This window comes from Kogia breviceps, chromosome 3, assembly GCF_026419965.1.
Source record: "Kogia breviceps isolate mKogBre1 chromosome 3, mKogBre1 haplotype 1, whole genome shotgun sequence".
In the NCBI taxonomy this organism is placed as follows: domain Eukaryota; kingdom Metazoa; phylum Chordata; class Mammalia; order Artiodactyla; family Physeteridae; genus Kogia; species Kogia breviceps.
In genome coordinates, this window is record NC_081312.1 from 1,901,026 (window position 1) to 1,918,604 (window position 17,579).

General features: G+C 42.3%; 1 protein-coding gene across 4 annotated transcripts in view; it reads left to right on the top strand.

The window, feature by feature from the left end:
- PPP1R13B (protein phosphatase 1 regulatory subunit 13B) overlaps positions 1 to 17,579 on the top strand; it is an 88,862-nt gene that overhangs the window by 58,415 nt on the left and 12,868 nt on the right. For all 4 annotated transcript variants that reach the window (XM_059058197.2, XM_067027680.1, XM_067027682.1 and 1 more), the window contains exons 5-8: positions 10,813 to 10,914; positions 13,085 to 13,259; positions 14,057 to 14,253; positions 16,419 to 16,559. In XM_059058197.2, coding sequence (XP_058914180.1) covers positions 10,813 to 10,914; positions 13,085 to 13,259; positions 14,057 to 14,253; positions 16,419 to 16,559 — 615 coding nt within the window. The remainder of the gene's footprint in view (positions 1 to 10,812; positions 10,915 to 13,084; positions 13,260 to 14,056; positions 14,254 to 16,418; positions 16,560 to 17,579) is intronic.

Consider the following 17,579-nt stretch of genomic DNA (forward strand, 5'->3'; position numbering starts at 1 on the left):
GGGCTGTGTGGCAGCAGAGAACGTAACAGCAGAGCAGAGGACAGGAAGGTGGGGTGATGCTGAAGAGGGAAGAGAACTGGAGAACCCGCCCGGGGGTCTCAGAGCCTGGACGTATCTTGTAGGAGGTTAAGTAAGAGGAAGACAGGGTCAGCTGTATCTCAGAAGGATCCCTGGGTGCCAGCGTGTGTGCTTGTGTGTCTGGGTGGAGGGTGGAATGGGACCGGAGGCAGGGAGCCTCATGAGGCTTTGCCAGCTGTACTTTACAGCAGAGTCACAGCTACTTGAATCTCAGAGAGACTTACTTCCAAAGAAAATATTTGAAAATAAAAATGTCAAGGTTATGGAGATATAAACTCAAAAGGCATCCTGTTACCTGTAAACTACAACTTAAAGAAAATGTCACTTGAGATACTAATATAAACAAGAGGAGTTATTAGCTAACAGAATGATCTTTCTTTAAAGAAATCTTAAAAGAAACATTTGTAGGAGGACAATATTACCCTCCAAGAAAATAAATTCCTTGAAAATCATCTTTCAAGAAAAATGATCAGATGTGAGGTTTTTTTTGTTTTTGTTTTTTTTGCGGTATGCGAGCCTCTCACTGTTGGGGCCTCTCCCATTGCGGAGCACAGGCTCCGGACGCGCAGGCCCAGCGACCATGGCTCACAGGCCCAGCCGCTCTGCGGCATGTGGGATCCTCCTGGACCGGGGCATGAACCCGTGTCCCCTGCATCGGCAGGTGGACTCTCAACCACTGTGCCACCGGGGAAGCCCAGACACGAGGTTTTAAAATTAGTTCTTCCGGGACTTCCCTGGTGGCACGGCGGTTAAGAATCCACCTGCCAATGCAGGGGACACAGGTTCATGCCCTGGTCTGGGAAGATCCCACATGCCGCGGAGCAACTAGGCCTGTGTGCCACAACTACTGAGCCTGTGCTCTAGAGCTCGTGAGCCCGCATGCCACAATTACTGAAGCCCTCACGCCTAGAGCCCGTGCTCCACAACAAGAGAAGCCACCGTAATGAGAAGCCCGCACACCACAATGAAGAGTAGCCCCCACTCGCCACAACTAGAGAAAGCCCACACGCAGCAACAAAGACCAAAAACAGCCAAAATTAAATAAATTTATTTTTTTAAAAAATTGGTTCTTCCGCTCTTATAATTCATTTATATCTGCTTACATGAAATTGTCCCAAGAAAGCCACAGATGACTTCCTTTGGAATAATAGCAGCAGTGATAGGCAGGCCTCCTCACCATCCTGCCTTCCTCCAGAAAGCTCTTCAGTGTCACTAGGCAGGTGTCATTAGTCTATTTTGTCATTTCTCATAGTCTTCCAAAAAGACTAGAGTCTTTTTACCTAGAGTTCATTCTTCTCTGTATTTTTTTATTATTATATGCTAGAATCAAGTTATCTTTAGCCTTTACATTTTTCCCGGGGGGGCTGAATTAATCCTTTCCTGTTAGATTGAACCATATGAAATTATAGATTTTGACCATTTTTTGATCTACAAAAATAGCATTTTCACATGATTCAAACTAATAATAAATCAATAAGTGGTATCTGTTGGAGTGTCTACCCTTTGATATGATAAATGATTGTTGGTTAGGAGCAATCAGATGTGCCTGTGCTGTAGCTTGGTAAGAAAAAAACACGAGGGCAATACCACCCGTGCGATGGAAAGAGCGTCTGGCTTGCTGTCAGGAGACCCAGGTTAACATCCTGACACGGATACTGACCCAACCACAGGAACTTGAGAGAGCTGGCCAGCAGCTGCACCGAGACTCAGCTTCCTCATTCTAAACTAAGCTTATTTTCCCTCACAGAGTTTTCGTACACATCAACTAAGGTAACTGTATAAATATATATAAAGTATATATAAAGTATATATAAAGTATATATAAATATCTGAGCAAGTGCTCCTTACATGTTGTTGAATCTCTAGAATTTCGAATCCATTAAAAAATACTGAGTTCTGTCCCATGTCTGGAAGTGATGTCAGATCCTGAGCGTCAGAACAGCTGTGTAAGAAATCCCTTAAATGATCAGGAAAAACTTCAGGAAGCAGATGGCATTGCCGCTAGATCTTCAAGGATAAGGACGGGTTTAGGAAGTAGGAGAAAGGCATTGTGGACAGAAGGAAGAATGTGTGCAAAAATATGGGGGTGGGAAAGGGTTGCTTGTGGAATGGGGTGGCAGGCACAGCTGTGAGAGAGGTCAGGCGCTGAGCCGCAGCTTCCAGTGGGCAAGGTGGGCTCAGGGTAGAGACGGTGCGAGAGCCATTGATGAAAGTCCGGAGTTTCGGGAGGGAGCCCGAGTTGGAAGGAAAGGAAGGGAGTTGGTTTCAGACATGTGGAAGTTGAAGTGCTGGCAGGACATACTAAGAAAAATGTGAGTTTGGCCATGGGAACTCTGGATCTCTAGAGCTCCTTTGGAGAGAGGCCAGGGATGGATGGCTAGGCTCACCAGTGAGTTAGCTGTGTTCTCTGTATAGACTAAATGGAAGAAGAAACTTGAAAGCTTGGGGAACTTACTTTTTTCCCAAATAAATGTTACAGTTATATTCTTGTCTGTTTTATAACCAAAGATGAAGTTATTTGGTTGAGTGTTAAAATCAGCATATCAGGATTAAAGCTGACATCTAAAATGGCCCATTAGCTGATAGGTGTTTAACTACTGACAGAATCCACTAGTCTTTGCTGTTAATTGATTACCAAGCAGAATACGTTCGGCACTGAGGGGAAGAGCAGCACTTATATTTAAAACCTCTATCGATTGCCCGATTATCTCACTCTCTTAAACGTTCATAAACGTTCTCTTCTTTGGATTGTGACAGTGCTGTTGGGAACAACCAAACGCTTCTGAGTAGTGCATGATAGAATGACAGAAGTCTATAGAGTCTTTCACGAGATTTCAGTCAGTGGATGTGGTGGTTTTTAAATATGTCTGCAAATTCTTTAACACGCCTCCCTTCAAAGGTGGAGCCTAATTCCCCTCCTCTCCAAGACTTAATGACTTGCTCCTAACAAACAGAACGTGGGGAAGGTGAGGTCGTGTGACTTTGAGGCTAGTTCATAAGGAGCTAGCTGCTCCAGCTCTCTCTCAGATTGCTTGCTCTGGAGGAAACCAGCCGCTGTGTCACGAGGACACTGGAGCAGGCAGCTCTGAGAAGGGGCCCACTTAGAGGAGAACTGAGGCCCCCCGCCAGCAGCCAGCAGCAGCTTGGTAGCCATGCGTATGAGCCATCTTGGAACCAGATCCTGTGGCCTTAAAATGGCCACAGCCCTGCCTGACATTTGACTCCATCTCAGGAGGAATCTCTAGCCAGAACCGACCAGTCATGCTGCTCCTCGGGAATCCTTCACCCACAGAAGCTGTGAGCCATGAAGATTGTGTACTGTTTTAAGCTCATACCAAGGTTAGGTGTGATCTGTTACTCAGCAGTAGAGAGCGGACACGCGGCCTGTGAAATAAAGAAAGGGGGACTGTTGATTCCCAAACTGTTTTCACAGATATAAAATATATGAGTTGAACGCTGAAGTCATGATGATAGAAGTAATAACACATGAATACAGTTGGGACATGAAATGTCATGCAATGACAGTGTGTCGTATTTGCGAAAGGAGGAGGAGAAGGCTTCACAGTAGGCATGGTTGGTAGAGAGGGATGCAAGAGAATTTTTCTTTGGAATGACTTTGAAATGTAAATTCTTCCTTTTATATAATTTTCTTCACCAATTTTTCAACTTTTGGGGATAATGCACTCAAACTGAACTTAAAGTTATAGGACAGGAAAGCATTTAGGATAACAAAAGCTAAACGAGAGAGCACTTGAAAACAGATGGGGGAGGCCCTGTGCACAATGGAGCAGAGGGCAGAAGAAGATGCCCCTCGGCCTCTTCACCAGGCGCGTGTGCTGGGGACTCACCAGCCTTGACAGTCACTCTAGGGTTGGGCCACATCCTATTCTCTGATGCGGAGCAGTTGGGGTGAGTAAATTGGTGACTGTTTATTTGCTTGAAACTAATGTCACAACATCACTTCTTATAGAGCATGCACTTAATGTGTTTTTGCCTGTCATTATACCAAAAAAAAGTTGTCTGGAAAAGGGTGTCATTTTTTTAGGAACTGTGAGAGTGAAGAGGCATTAACAGAACACATACTGTGCGAGGTGATGAACCTTTTGTTTTCATAGACGGAAGTGCAGTCTTTGATGATTTTGGCACGTATTGGAAAAACACATTCGGTGTATGTTGACAGAACGTTTTCAGTAGTACCTCAGATAGGACATAAAGCTAAGTCTTCTTACTAATATTTGGGAAGGCTAAAAATCTACAAAACATATCATTAGAGGCTTAGGATGGAAGATGAGTGTATTGCATAATTGTCTACAATGGTTTGAGAAACTTTATTATATATTTTTAATAACTGAATTATTGTAACACCAGTTTCAAAATATATATCAAACACATCACCCAAGGAGACAAAAATACATTTGACTAAAGCCATGTTATCAACTGACTTGTGATCTAAAGCTTTTAACCACAATTATCAAGTGAGTTGTAGTTGTTTAATATCTTAAAAATCTAGTTCTGATAGCCTGTTTGTCAAACATACTTTATTTTGATAGCTTTCTGAGTCATGATTCATATACATAATTAGTACAAATGAGACATTAGCCTGGGAAATAAGCCCCCCTTTATATCTAAATTTCAGCAAATCTAGCTAGCTTATTTGTTTGTTTGTTTGTTTTTTGGCTGCGTTGGGTCTCCATTGCTGTGAGCGGGCCTTCTCTAGTTGCGGTGAGCCGGAACTACTCTTTGTTGCGGTGCATGGGCTTCTCATTGCTGTGGCTTCTCTTGTTGCGGAGCACAGGCTCTAGGCATGTGGGCTGCAGTAGTTGTGGCATGCAGTGCTCAGTAGTTGTGGCTTGCGGGCTCTACAGTGCAGGCTCAGTAGTTGTGGTGCACAGGCTTAGTTGCTCTACGGCACGTGGGATCTTCCCGGACCAGGGCTCGAACCCATGTCCCCTGCATTGGCAGGTGGATTCTTAACCACTGCACCACCAGGGAAGTCCCTAGCTAGCTTATTTATTGAAAATCTGATCATTGTACATTTGGGATTGATAGCTTCATTAAGGACATTCTTATGCTTACTTCTTTTCATTATTTATCAAAATACCATTTACATGGAATTCTTTCTTCCCCAGGAGGTTAGCATTTTATTTCAAAAAGTGATCATTAAAATTTAAACCCTGACAACACCAAATGTTGACGAGGATGTGGAGAAGCTAGAACTCTCATATATTGCTGGTGGGTGTGTAAAACAGCACTTCACTTTGGAGAGCAGTTCGGCAGTTTGTGTCAGTTAAATCAGCCCTTAACCACACAGACCACCCCTCAACCCGTTCCCCTTCAGTTACCCAAGAGAAGCCAGGACGTCTGTCCACGTAAATACTGGTACATGAATGTTCAAGATGGCTTTATTCGTCATAGCCAAAAAGTAGAAATAACCCAAATGCTCATCAGCAGACGAACAGGATAACAAAAACTGTTATATCCGTGTGACTGAATACTACTTGTCAGCAGAAAGGAACGAGTTCCTGATACAGGTAACAACGTGGGTGAATCTCTAAAACGTTGTGGTGAATGAAAGAAGCCAAACACAAGGAAGTGACCCCGACTGTTAGAACTTCTCCAGGACACAGGACTCGGTGATGATCGTGGCACAGCCAGTACCACCCCTGCAGATGGCTGGTTTGGGGCCGGGGGAGTGGAGGTGACTGGGAAGTGCAGCAGGGAGCTTTCTGGGATGATGGAAATGTTCTGTCTTGACTGGGCTGGTGGTTCCACTGTGATGTGCAGTGGTCAGAACTCATTCAGCAGTAGACTTTAAATGGCATATTTATGGTCTGTAAATTATGCCTCAATTAAAGTAAATGTGAAAAACTTCACTGGGTGTTTCTTAAAGTAGCCTGTTGTCACTTCATTTTGTTGACTTATTACCACTATGGATGTTTTTGAAATTTTGTATCTGAAATGGATTAGAATATATGCGTATCAATTAAGTGGCTAATCTTAAATTAAGGAACATAAAAATTAGAAAATCATGTGTTTTTTCTTATAAGTATTGTGAAATTATATATGTGTGTCTATATATATATGTATATAAACAGTAAATTTTATTATCTTATATAGTTTCTAGGGGTCAGGAAATCAGGGCATGGCTGCGTGGTTCAGGGTCTCCCATGACGCTGAAATCAAGATGTTGGCCAGGATCACAGTCATCCAGGACTTGACTGGGCTGGAGGATCTGTTTCCAAGCCCGTGAAATAATATTTCTATAAGGACTTTCTGTAAAGTCAGGAACAATAATGTAAAGAGGGTTTAGCTTCTCACTTGGATTCATTGTTTTGCGGTAGGAGGTTTTAAGAGGCACTTTTTCTTTTCAGACCCACAGTTCTCATGGCGAGTGGACCCAGGGTAGCTGAGTGTGTCGCTGTGAAATGTTCTGCTTTTCTGAGATTCTCACAGGCTTTCCAGGATGGGTGCCAGGCTGACACTTCTACAGGAGTGCATGGCGATGCTTCAAGTCCTTGCTGCTACGCTGGAAAAATGCTCTTTGTATTTCACATGAGACTCTTAAGTATGGAGAGCTGAGCTCAGGCTCTGTTCCTCATAGTTGAATTTGATGGGTAACTTAATTGCTTCCCATGTGAGATTCTTCTCCCATTCAGCAGAATCGAGGCTCATTGAAAACAGGGAGAAACTGCATTTTACTTTTCTATTTCTTATAGTATCTGGGATTATATCTGGCATATCGAGGGTAAACGAATTACCATGGTATCAAACGTGTATAGTACTCAAAAAAAAAAGCCCCAGTTCTCCTGACCCCTTCACAGTCACCCTGTCATGTAAATAGAGAATACCTGGTGCTGGTGGTCCCCCTCTGTCTCTGACTCCTGCTGGGGTCTCGAGCACATGGCTTAGTTTCTTCTTTTATGAAGCTCCTTTACTACTGCTGCTTATAGCCTTTCCAGGCAGACAGGAGTTAGGGGACATCGTCAGAAGGGAGGTGATAGGGGCCCGAGGAAATGTGGGTTCACGAGGTGTGGGGGAAGATCTGGGGAGGGAGATAAAATGGTGAGGCGCATGTCAACTCTCAGTAGGAAGACAGAATGAAAAGAAGTCTGGACTTTGTTTGAGAAGATGCTGTCTCTGTAGGTGTGTGATCAGGGTGTGGTGGAAGGATGAGGAAATATTAACTTATAAATCCATTCAAGAAATGTTAATCATTGATCGGAGCCTGTGGCCATGCACTGGGCTGGGCGCTGTGGGTGCTGGATGCACTGGGACCTGTGGAGAGTCTCATTAGCCAGGGCGCACCAGCACAAGTTTTCTGTCAGGTGAGAGTTCTGTATATATTGCAATACAAGTATTGTAAGTTAGAGGAATAATGTCGCTCTCTTTTTTTTAACACCTTTATTGGAGTATAATTGCTTTACAATGGTGTGTTAGTTTCTGCTTTATAACAAAGTGAATCGGTTATACATATACATATGTTCCCATCTCTTCCCTCTTGCGTCTCCCTCCCTCCCACCCTCCCTATCCCACCCCTCTAGGTGGTCACAAAGCACCCAGCTGATCTCCCTGTGCTATGCGGCTGCTTCCCACTAGCTATCCACCCTATTTTTGGTAGTGTATATGTGTCCATGCCACTCTCTCACTTTGTCCCAGCTTACCCGTCCCCCTCCCCATATCCTCAAGTCCATTCTCTAGTAGGTCTGTGTCTTTATTCCCATCTTGCCCCTAGGTTCTTCATGACCTTTTTTTTTTTTTTCCTTAGATTCCATATATATGTGTCAGCATACGGTATTTCTTTTTCTCTTTCTGGGAATAATGTCTCTTAATTCATTGTTCCCGCAAGTAGATTTGTAGACGCTTGGAGAAAGAAGGGGATGATATGCCCAGATAAGTGAAGGCTGGGGGCAAGAGGCTTCTGGTTTTCTCTGAGCTTGTTGTGGGTAGGGGTGGGTGGGGAGTCCGTTATACCTGGGCTTGGGTGGGCTCTGTTTGTTGTGGGAGATGGGTGACATCAGTGTCAGGCTGGAGAGAGAACCGTGTTCGTTGGGAACATAAATACCAGCCCTGGAATTCAGAGTCCAGGTAGAATGTTGGCGGGAGGGGGGACCCTGAGCCCTGGGGCCCCAGGCAGCAGTCCAGCGGGGAGGGTGGTGCAGCAGGTGGAAGGCTGGGGAGCTGTTTCCTTTCTCTGGGCCTGTATTTTAGAAGCCTGTTGCGCTGTTACCGAGAGAACTTCTCCACTAGTTTAGTAAAACTAGTGACTTGTCCTCCCTGTGACCTGGAGTTGAACTCATCAGATAACTACCATAGTGAGGAACCTCAATGTGCCCATGGGAACAGGATTTGATTTCTTCTTATTAGATGCAGTGAGAAGAAATAAGCAAGGAATTAGGTCATTGGTTTGTCTGAATAAATTGAGTTCATATGGAGAATTTTAAATTGTTCCTGTGGGGTTTAGTTTACAAGGAGAGAATACATACTGATAGGCCTGTCATAAACGGATAGAATTTACATCAAAGGTTTTTGTTTTCTTAAAATACACTGAAAAGGTGCTTTCTTCTAAACTTTCACATTGAACAAATTAGGGAATATGTACTAAAGTGTAAAATGTTGCATATCTGTTGACTTACAAATTTATGGTGGCTTGTGTTTTTATAACCCGTTTAAAATACAATTAAATTACACAGGTGTGTTCACTTTGAAATAATTCACTGAGCTGGACACTATGATTTATACAGTTTTCCGTTTGTAATATCTATGTCAATAAACTTTTATTAAATTACAGTATATATGAGTATATACATAAGATATAATACCTGAATTACTTATGACAATAGAGTATATCTTAGTCTTATAGCTAGAAATACACATATGACACAACACATACAAAGAGCTCTCTCTTGTTCAGGGGTGTGAATATCAAACAGTTAAATTTCTCGTCTGTCCTCTTTTCATTGTTATTCTAAGCCATTGGTGTGGAGGGGAGACCAAAGAGACAGGTTTTTGGTTTTTCTTCAAGTTGTAAATTTATGAAATTAATGTGAATTGAAAGATTTGTTGGCATGAACTTCATTTTTCTCTAGTGAAAAATATGTTTAAGGAGTAAAGTTTTGAAAGTTTTAAAAATACCTTTTGTTGGGGTGATTGGAAAATCTCAATAGGTGGAAATTAGAATCCTTTATTAGTATTAAAGCAGAAATTTGGGGCATTGTGACAGTCCTGCGGGCATTTCTGGAGAATGAACAAATCTCTTTTCAAATGAAGTTTCTGTAACTTGGCAGTTTACAATATCTAGTTTTGAAAAGGGGCTTGCTCCACATTACTTTCTCGGGATGTTAGATAAACGTGGTCCAGTTAAGACCAGTGAACAGATCCTGATTCCATTTTCTGAGAGTCCAGAATGGGCTTGAACACCACACGATTTGGGGAGGACTGGAGCCGGAGGAACAGGGGTGGGTACCCCTGGGAAGAATTACAAGAGGGCGCAAGGGAAGTAGGAGGGACTCTGAGGCTGCAGTTGAGCCTAGAGGTAGAAAGTGGATCTGAGGAGGGGCTGTGCACCCGCATGGTTAGCACATCCGGGGCTGGAGGAGGTGGGAGGAAGACAGACGTGGCTAGAATTGCAGCTCTGTCCCTTTGTCAGCTCTGTGTCCTTAGCCACGTCCCTTCACCTTTCTCCCGGGATTCCTGCCCAGTGTGGGGCTCATCTGCCTGACACAGAGGTTTGTTATAAAGATTGTGTGATACAGTGCACGTGTCACATCTAGCGTAGTAGCGCATGCTTAGTAAAGACTGTGCTGTATGAGATGGTCAACAATAAGCCATCCTCCTCTGTCCGTGCAAACTGCCTGACCTGTGGCACAGTTTGAACTTATCTCTGCTTCATTTTCTCATCTGTAGAACGGGGATATAATGATACCTACCTGAGAGTGTCATTTTGAGGCTTAAATGAGTTCATAAATGGAAAGTAATTACTTCAGTGCAAGGTTCATGATGAACACAATAAAAGTGCTTGATGTAATTATTTATCATTAACAGAGAATGGGGACACGCTTTCTAGTTCCGTTAGTTGCCACTCCTCCAGATGTGTTACCTTTTTGTATTTATTTCACATAGATAATTCTCTGTCAATAATGGGTCAATCTTTGGTGTAGGCCATACCTATGGTGTTTTTGTTTTTTGTGTTTTTTTTGCAGTATGCGGGCGTCTCACTGTCGTGGCCTCTCCCGTTGCGGAGCACAGGCTCCGGACGCGCAGGCTCAGTGGCCATGGCTCATGGGCCCAGCCGCTCCGCGGCACGTGGGACCCTCCCGGACCGGGGCACGAACCCGCGTCCCCCGCATCGGCAGGGGGACTCTCAACCACTGTGCCACCAGGGAAGCCCACCTATGATGTTTTTAATGAGATATTTGTATATTAGAATCTTTTATATATTTCAGCTTCTTGAGACCAGGTAGCAGTGAAATGACATTTGTCCTTAAGGTGTCACCTACCCATTTATTTTTTATGTTGTTTATGCTTAAACTGACATCCCCATTAACTCAAATACATTTAATAGCAGCAGTCAAAAATTAGGAGGAAAAGTTCTTATGAGAAAGTAAACTTATTTATCTTCTCTTAGCTTCTAGGGAACCTATTTAAAAATCTTGATGTATGTGCATTTTGACACTAGAGAAGATGATTATGCAGATAAACATACATTCCAGTCTGAGTTTGTTTTGTTCCCTGCAGATTGGGAATCCACGTGTCGAACTTACCCTCTCAGAACTCCAAGATATGGCAGCTAGGCAACAACAGCAAATTGAAAACCAGCAGCAAATGTTGGTTGCCAAGGTAAGTTATTAAAGCAGCGGTGGGGAAATGTTCAACAAGTGTGTTCTTCGGCATTACTTTAGATTACCTGGCTAACCCCTGCAAGTAGGTCCATGCTGCCACAGTGTTAAACACAATGTCTTTCTTAATTATCTCTTCTGTAATTATAAATGCATACTGTAGCTTCTTGAAGTTGGGAAAGTATCAGAAGAAGAGCATCTGACCCTTGACTTGCACACACAACCCCCCAGGACAGGAAACAGTTGGCCTTACCCAATTGTAGATAAAATTTGGAAAGAAAGTATGCTTTCCATTGTCCCGTCCTTTTTCCTCTGGGTGTGTTCTCGGCTGATGTAGTTGCCATTAGTGTTCTAGAGGAAGCCAATGACCTGTGATAAGACACTGGTTATGGGCCCCCAAGACAGTGGCTTCCCTTTATCCCACCCTACAAGGAATTTGTTTGGTTTATTTTGGTGCATGGCATCGTCAGCACTCATTATTTACACTGAGTACTAGATTTTTTGTTGAAACTCTGTCGTAGGGTTTGAAACTGTTGCCTACCTGCAGTGAGGCCAAACAGACCAAAACAGAAATGTTGGAGTTTGGAAAAGAGAAAGGTTTATTGCAGGGCCAAGTGAGGAGAACAGGTGGCTCATGCTGAAAAAATTTGAATTCCCCGGTGGTTCTCAGGGAAGCATTTTTATAGGCAAAATTTAGGGGAGGGCTGCAGGGTGTGTGGCTTTCTTCTGATTGGTTGGTGGTGAGGAAACCGGCTGGTGTTCCAGAGTCTGTGCTCAGCGTGGAGTTACCATCCTCCACCTGGGTGGGGGCCTTAGTTCCTGCAGAAGAGCTCAAGGGTATATTGTTCTGTGTGTCCCTGGAGGAGGAGCCAGGACCCTGTTGTTTCCTGACTGCTCCTCCTTTGTTCCTGCATTCTCTTACTTCCCTGGTTAGTAACTGAATCTGCCTTTTGGAGCTCAGGGAAGGCGTAGGAGTCTGAAGCCTTTTCCCTACAAACCAGAAATGGGGGCACAGAAAAGACTTTTGTACTGGGACCGGCCCTACAGGATCCTGCTTGCTTTCAAAACTTTTCTAAATAATGGTTTAGTCTTGGCCTAAAAAATCAGACGTATCACCCATGCCTGCTGAAAATGATTTCATGTTCCAATGATCTTAAATGTTCTGACACTGCTGCAGAGAGAGCGTGTTAGCGCCACTGCCTAGGGTTTCACGCTTGCTCTGCAGAGAGATTTTCTTAAGAACCGAATGTCCAGTTCCACTTGTTTCGTTTATTGAGTGACCCTGTGATTCTATCCACTTTTATGTAAACAATAGTTTAAGTTGGACTTGTTTTTAAAAGTTGTCTTACAAAGTTTATTGGATTTACAAGAATAAAGAACAATTAAAGGTAATTGGAAAGTAGTTTCATCCCATTTCTAAGATGAAAATATATGTGGTATTATGTCATTATAAAATTTTCTAATTCTCCCTTTTATTTTCTTTCCAAATATTGATCCAAGAGTATTGCTATTTTAAAAAATCTTAGATATTTTCAGCAGTGTAATTCACAAGTTAATGCTGATCTTTCATATTCCCTTCCCTTAGTGTGCAGTGTGTAACACCTACACAGTCACACTTAAGCGTTTTCTTAAGTATGTTTTACGCATACAGACGGGACCATGAATAATGCTGACTGTTACCCTTAAGGTATGCTTTCACATGAGTAGGGAAAAAAACTATTGAAGAGTATCGCATATATTTTTACTGTAGGACTGTCCTGTTCTTGTTTGACTATAAAATGTTTGATTACTTTTGAAGGAACTAATCCTAAAGAAAACAAACCCTTCCTCAAAGGTTCCTGTCACTTAGCAGATTAGAGGTTCATCTCCTTACTGCTCACTTTATCTCTTTTCAATATAAAATCCTCTGCTAGTCAGTGCTCATTTCCTTTAGGAGGTTAATATAAGAGACCCTTGAAAGCCGCTTTGTAGCAGCAGGAAACCTGGTACTAGCGGCAGGAAGCTTAGGCTGCTGGGGCTTCACACACAGGATGGAGGTGAAAGCGTGGCTAGCATTTCTGTAACATTCATTAAGATAGGAGATACTGAGGGAACCACTTAAACTTTTTTTAGTGTACAAAAGTCACCGTACATTTCAATTTTCAAAGTTAGCTATTTTCCTCTCTCAATAGGAACAGCGTTTACATTTTCTAAAGCAACAGGAGCGCCGTCAGCAGCAGTCTATTTCTGAAAATGAAAAGCTTCAGAAATTGAAAGAAAGAGTTGAAGCCCAGGAAAATAAACTGAAGAAGATCCGTGCCATGAGAGGACAAGTAGACTACAGCAAAATCATGAATGGCAATCTGTGTACGTGCCGCGGCCCACTGGCACCCACACTCAGCAGGCGTAGATGACATGAGACAGAGGCCGGCTTCCAGATGCTCTCAGTCACAAGCTGATGTCAGATCTTGCTGTAGAAAAGCACTAAAGCTTTGCTCTGTCATCTGCATCTAACTGGATGGGTTGGTTAGATTAAGAGATCTTAGAAGATCTTTTGCAGCCTTAGCAATGTAATAGAGAGATCCTTTTGTTACCTTGGTTGCAGCCGCCCTTTGGACTGGGGCTAGGGTACTCTTTAAGACTTAACTCATCATGATGGCCTGTTTTAATTGAACAGCATAAATTTTATCTGTGTATTAAGATAAAGCATACAAATGCTCACTTTTTATTTCTGTGTGCGTGGATTGTTACTTCATCAATCAATTCTCTTGGTACCTACTTTATGTTACAGAATAAGCAAGATAGATTTGGATGGTCCTGCCCTCACAGAGCCTTTGGTCTCTTTGGTGCCTTGAGATTCCTAAGTGGCTTGACCAAGATAGCTTTTGGACAGATTGCCCTACTTTAAAAATATTCAATAATTAGTGCAAATTAATTGTTTGTCATATGAGCGGTCACATTATGTGTTCCAAAGGCTTGTTGAAGTGTGTTTTGGATTATGAATATTACAACTTTCTCTCCAAGGTCTGGCACTAGATGATGCTAAAGTTGAGTTAAATGGATAGAAATGAAGAAATCACAAAAATAAAAATAGCAAAATACTATGAAAAAAAGAATATCAACTAAATTATGTTTTTCTTTTCTTTATTGGTGGGAAATTTTAGCTGCTGAAATAGAAAGGTTCAGTGCCATGTTCCAGGAAAAGAAGCAAGAAGTACAGACTGCGATTTTAAGAGTTGATCAGCTCAGTCAGCAATTGGAAGATTTAAAGAAGGGAAAACTGAATGGGTTCCAGTCTTACAATGGCAAGCTGACAGGACCAGCAGCAGCAGAGCTGAAAAGACTGTACCAAGAGCTACAGGTAACTCACCTGGGTCTGAGGGATGATTCTATTAAAACTTCCTTATCTTTTGGGTTTTCTTTCAGCGTAGAAACCTCAGGAACTGGAAACAAATTAATGGATTCTAATTTAACAGTAGGCACACAATGTATTCAGTACAAAAGAATTTTTTAAACAGCTTTGAGACATAATTCAAATAGCATACAATTCACCCATTTAAAGCATACAATTAAGTGGTTTTCATTATCTTCAGAGTTCTGTATACGCCACCACAATTGATTTTAGAATATGTTCATCACCCCCAAAGAAACCCGACACCTTTTAGCCATCACCCCACAACCCCCTATCCCTCTAGCCCTAAGCAACCACAACTCTACTTTCCATCTCTATGGATTTGCCTATTCCGGAAATTTCATATGAATGGAATCATGCAGTTGTAGTTCTTTGTGACTTGCTTCTTTCACTTAGCATGTTTTCGGTACAGAAATTTCAGTATGAATTTAATTGGCAATATGATGAACTGGTAAAGAATTAAGCTTTAGATGATACTTAAGGCCTCTGTGTAAACTGTGTTTTGACAAGATAGATGGCTATTTGTTAAATCCTTGTCTTAGTCAGCTTGGGCTGCCTTAAAGCAACAGACATTTATGTCTCACAGTTCTGGAGGCTGGGAGTCCAAGATCAGTTCATGGTGAGGATCTACTTCCTGGCTGCCTTCTTGCTGTGTCCGCAGATGCTCTGATCTCTCTTCCTCCTCTTATAAGGACACTAACCCCATCATGAAGGCCCCACCCTCATGACCTCATCTAAGCCTAATTACCTCCCAAGGGCCCCATCCCCAAATACTATTACATTGGGGATTAGGGCTTCCACATATGAATTTTGGGAGGACACAATCATAACAACCCTCAAGATTCCCATTTCTCAGAAGTTGTCATTCAGCGGGTGGTTTTTTTAAATTATTCATTTATTTATTTAGGCTGAGCCAGGTCTTAGTTGCGGCACGCAGGATCTTTAGCTGTGGCACGCAGACTCTTGGTTATGGCACGAGGGATTTAGTTCCCCGACCAGGGATTGAACCTGGGCCCCCTGCACTGGGAGTGCGGAGTCGTACTCACTGGACCACCAGGGAAGTCCCCAGCAGGTGATTTTTCAAGCCAGATACAAGTTTTGCAGTTCTATTAGTACTTGCTAGAAAAAGTATCATTTTACGAAATGCAGATTTTTAATTACAGAGAGTAAACTCACTTGTTGCCGTTAAGTTCTGTAATGTAAATGCATAGAAACAAAGTGTTACAAGAATTTATTACTTTTTATATTTTCAAGCAATTGTTAAAAGTGCAGCGTTTTTCTTTTTTTTTTTAAACATCTTTATTGGAGTATAATTGCTTTACATTGTTGTGTTTCTGCTATATAACAAAGTGAATTAGCTATACGTATACATATACCCCCATATCCCCTCCCTCATGCAAGTGCAGGGTTTTTTAAGGATTTTTTTTTTTTTTTTTGGTAAAGTGTGATGACTGTAGTATATTTATGTATATATTATGTATATATTATGTATATATATTTCCAATTTTTTGACTGTAATCTAGGTTATAAAGTACATGTTACTTCCTGTCTATACACATACCAGTATGTATGTGCTAGTACATGTGTGCATCTGAAAGAGTTTAGCAAGACAGGATTTGACCTTCTATGTGCAGTGCACTCTGATGTTTTCTATTCTCTATTTCATTTTTTATAGGTGCTTGTTATAACCCATTAAAATGATATAAGAACATTCTGTTTGGTGATTTGGCCATCCTTGGGTTTCCTGCTGCCACATTCAGTGGACTGTGTGGGGCAGAACAGATGCCCCTCCTTAGGTCACTGAACCCCACCCGCCCCCGTTCCCTAGGACCACAGGCATGGTGTCCCACAGTCATTACTGGTACTAGTCATTCCGTATGCTTTGAAGAAGGCACATTTGCACATATTTGCTCTTTTTTTGTTCTATAAGAAATATGTTCCGGCTTCATCTGTGCTGTACCTGTAAAATATTTAGCATACAGGGGACGATGCCTGTATGTAAATACACATAAGAACTAAATGTTGCTTTTTTCTTATTTTTTAATCCCCCTAACAATGAGATTTTGACTACTTAGTTAATACAAATCCTGAATGTTGTGTTTTCTATTTTGCAGATTCGTAATCAGCTCAACCAGGAACAGAATTCAAAGCTCCAGCAACAGAAGGAGCTCTTGAATAGGCGCAACATGGAGGCGGCCGCGATGGACAAGCGGGTCAGCGAGCTGCGCGAACGTCTTTACGGGAAAAAAATTCAGGCATGTGAGAAAGAAAATATTTCTGTGAGATAAATGACTGAGCATGGTTCATCCCCAGAATGTGCATCTGCACCGTAATGCCATTCTGCTCCCTGCATGCGCCATTGCTGATAAACATCAATTGGCCATAAACCATGAAAAGTGACAGCAGGAGAAAATTCATGTTCCCAAAGATACAATTGTTTCCTGGTGTATACGGATCAAAACTGCCCGGTCCACAGCTCCTCACGGTCCATTCTCCCCAGGCGGCTCTGTCTCCCTTCCACTGGGGGAAGCTCTAACCCTGGAGTTGCAGCACCCATTTTAAGCTGTGCCATGTGCATAAATTCCTTGACCTTGTGTAGCCTCGTGTCCTTGCTATGAACTGAGAATTGCTATAAGGATTCTGAGAAATAACCCATGTGGAAAGACTTTGTAAACTCTTGTTGAGAAAAGTGCTATATAAGGGGTTAGTGCTTTTTAAATATCTTTATTTGGTGTTTTGAATTTCAAAGGTAGTAAATACTCATTGGAAGAAAGTTAAAACAGTGCAGAAATATTTAAAGGAAAATGTGGAAGTCCCTTCCATCCTTCTCATTCTCCAGGGATGATAGGGATGATAGTTATTAATGGTCCCAGTCTTTTGCTTAATATAGACAGAAAGGTGTTCAATTTTTAATTGAAAATGGAATTGTAGGAATTATATCATTCACACTGTTCTGTACCTAGTCTTTTTTTTTTTTTTAACTGCAATATGGGTATCTTTCCAGGTCATTATTACCTCATTCCTTTTGTAACTTCTGTGTGATATTCCATGTCCCAGGGCCTATGGTCACGTTACCCAGCCCTGTCGTTAGGCAGGGTGTCCCCGAGTCTTGCCATTGCTGTCAGTGCTTCATGAGCATAAGCGTCACTGGGAGCTCGTGGGAGGATAAGGGACTGCTGTGTGTGGTGTCTCTGACTGGATGTAGCACTTGACCTTTTGTTCCACCAGTGGTGCTCAGTGTTTGAGGGGAGCAGTGCCTGAGTGGAGAGCTGATT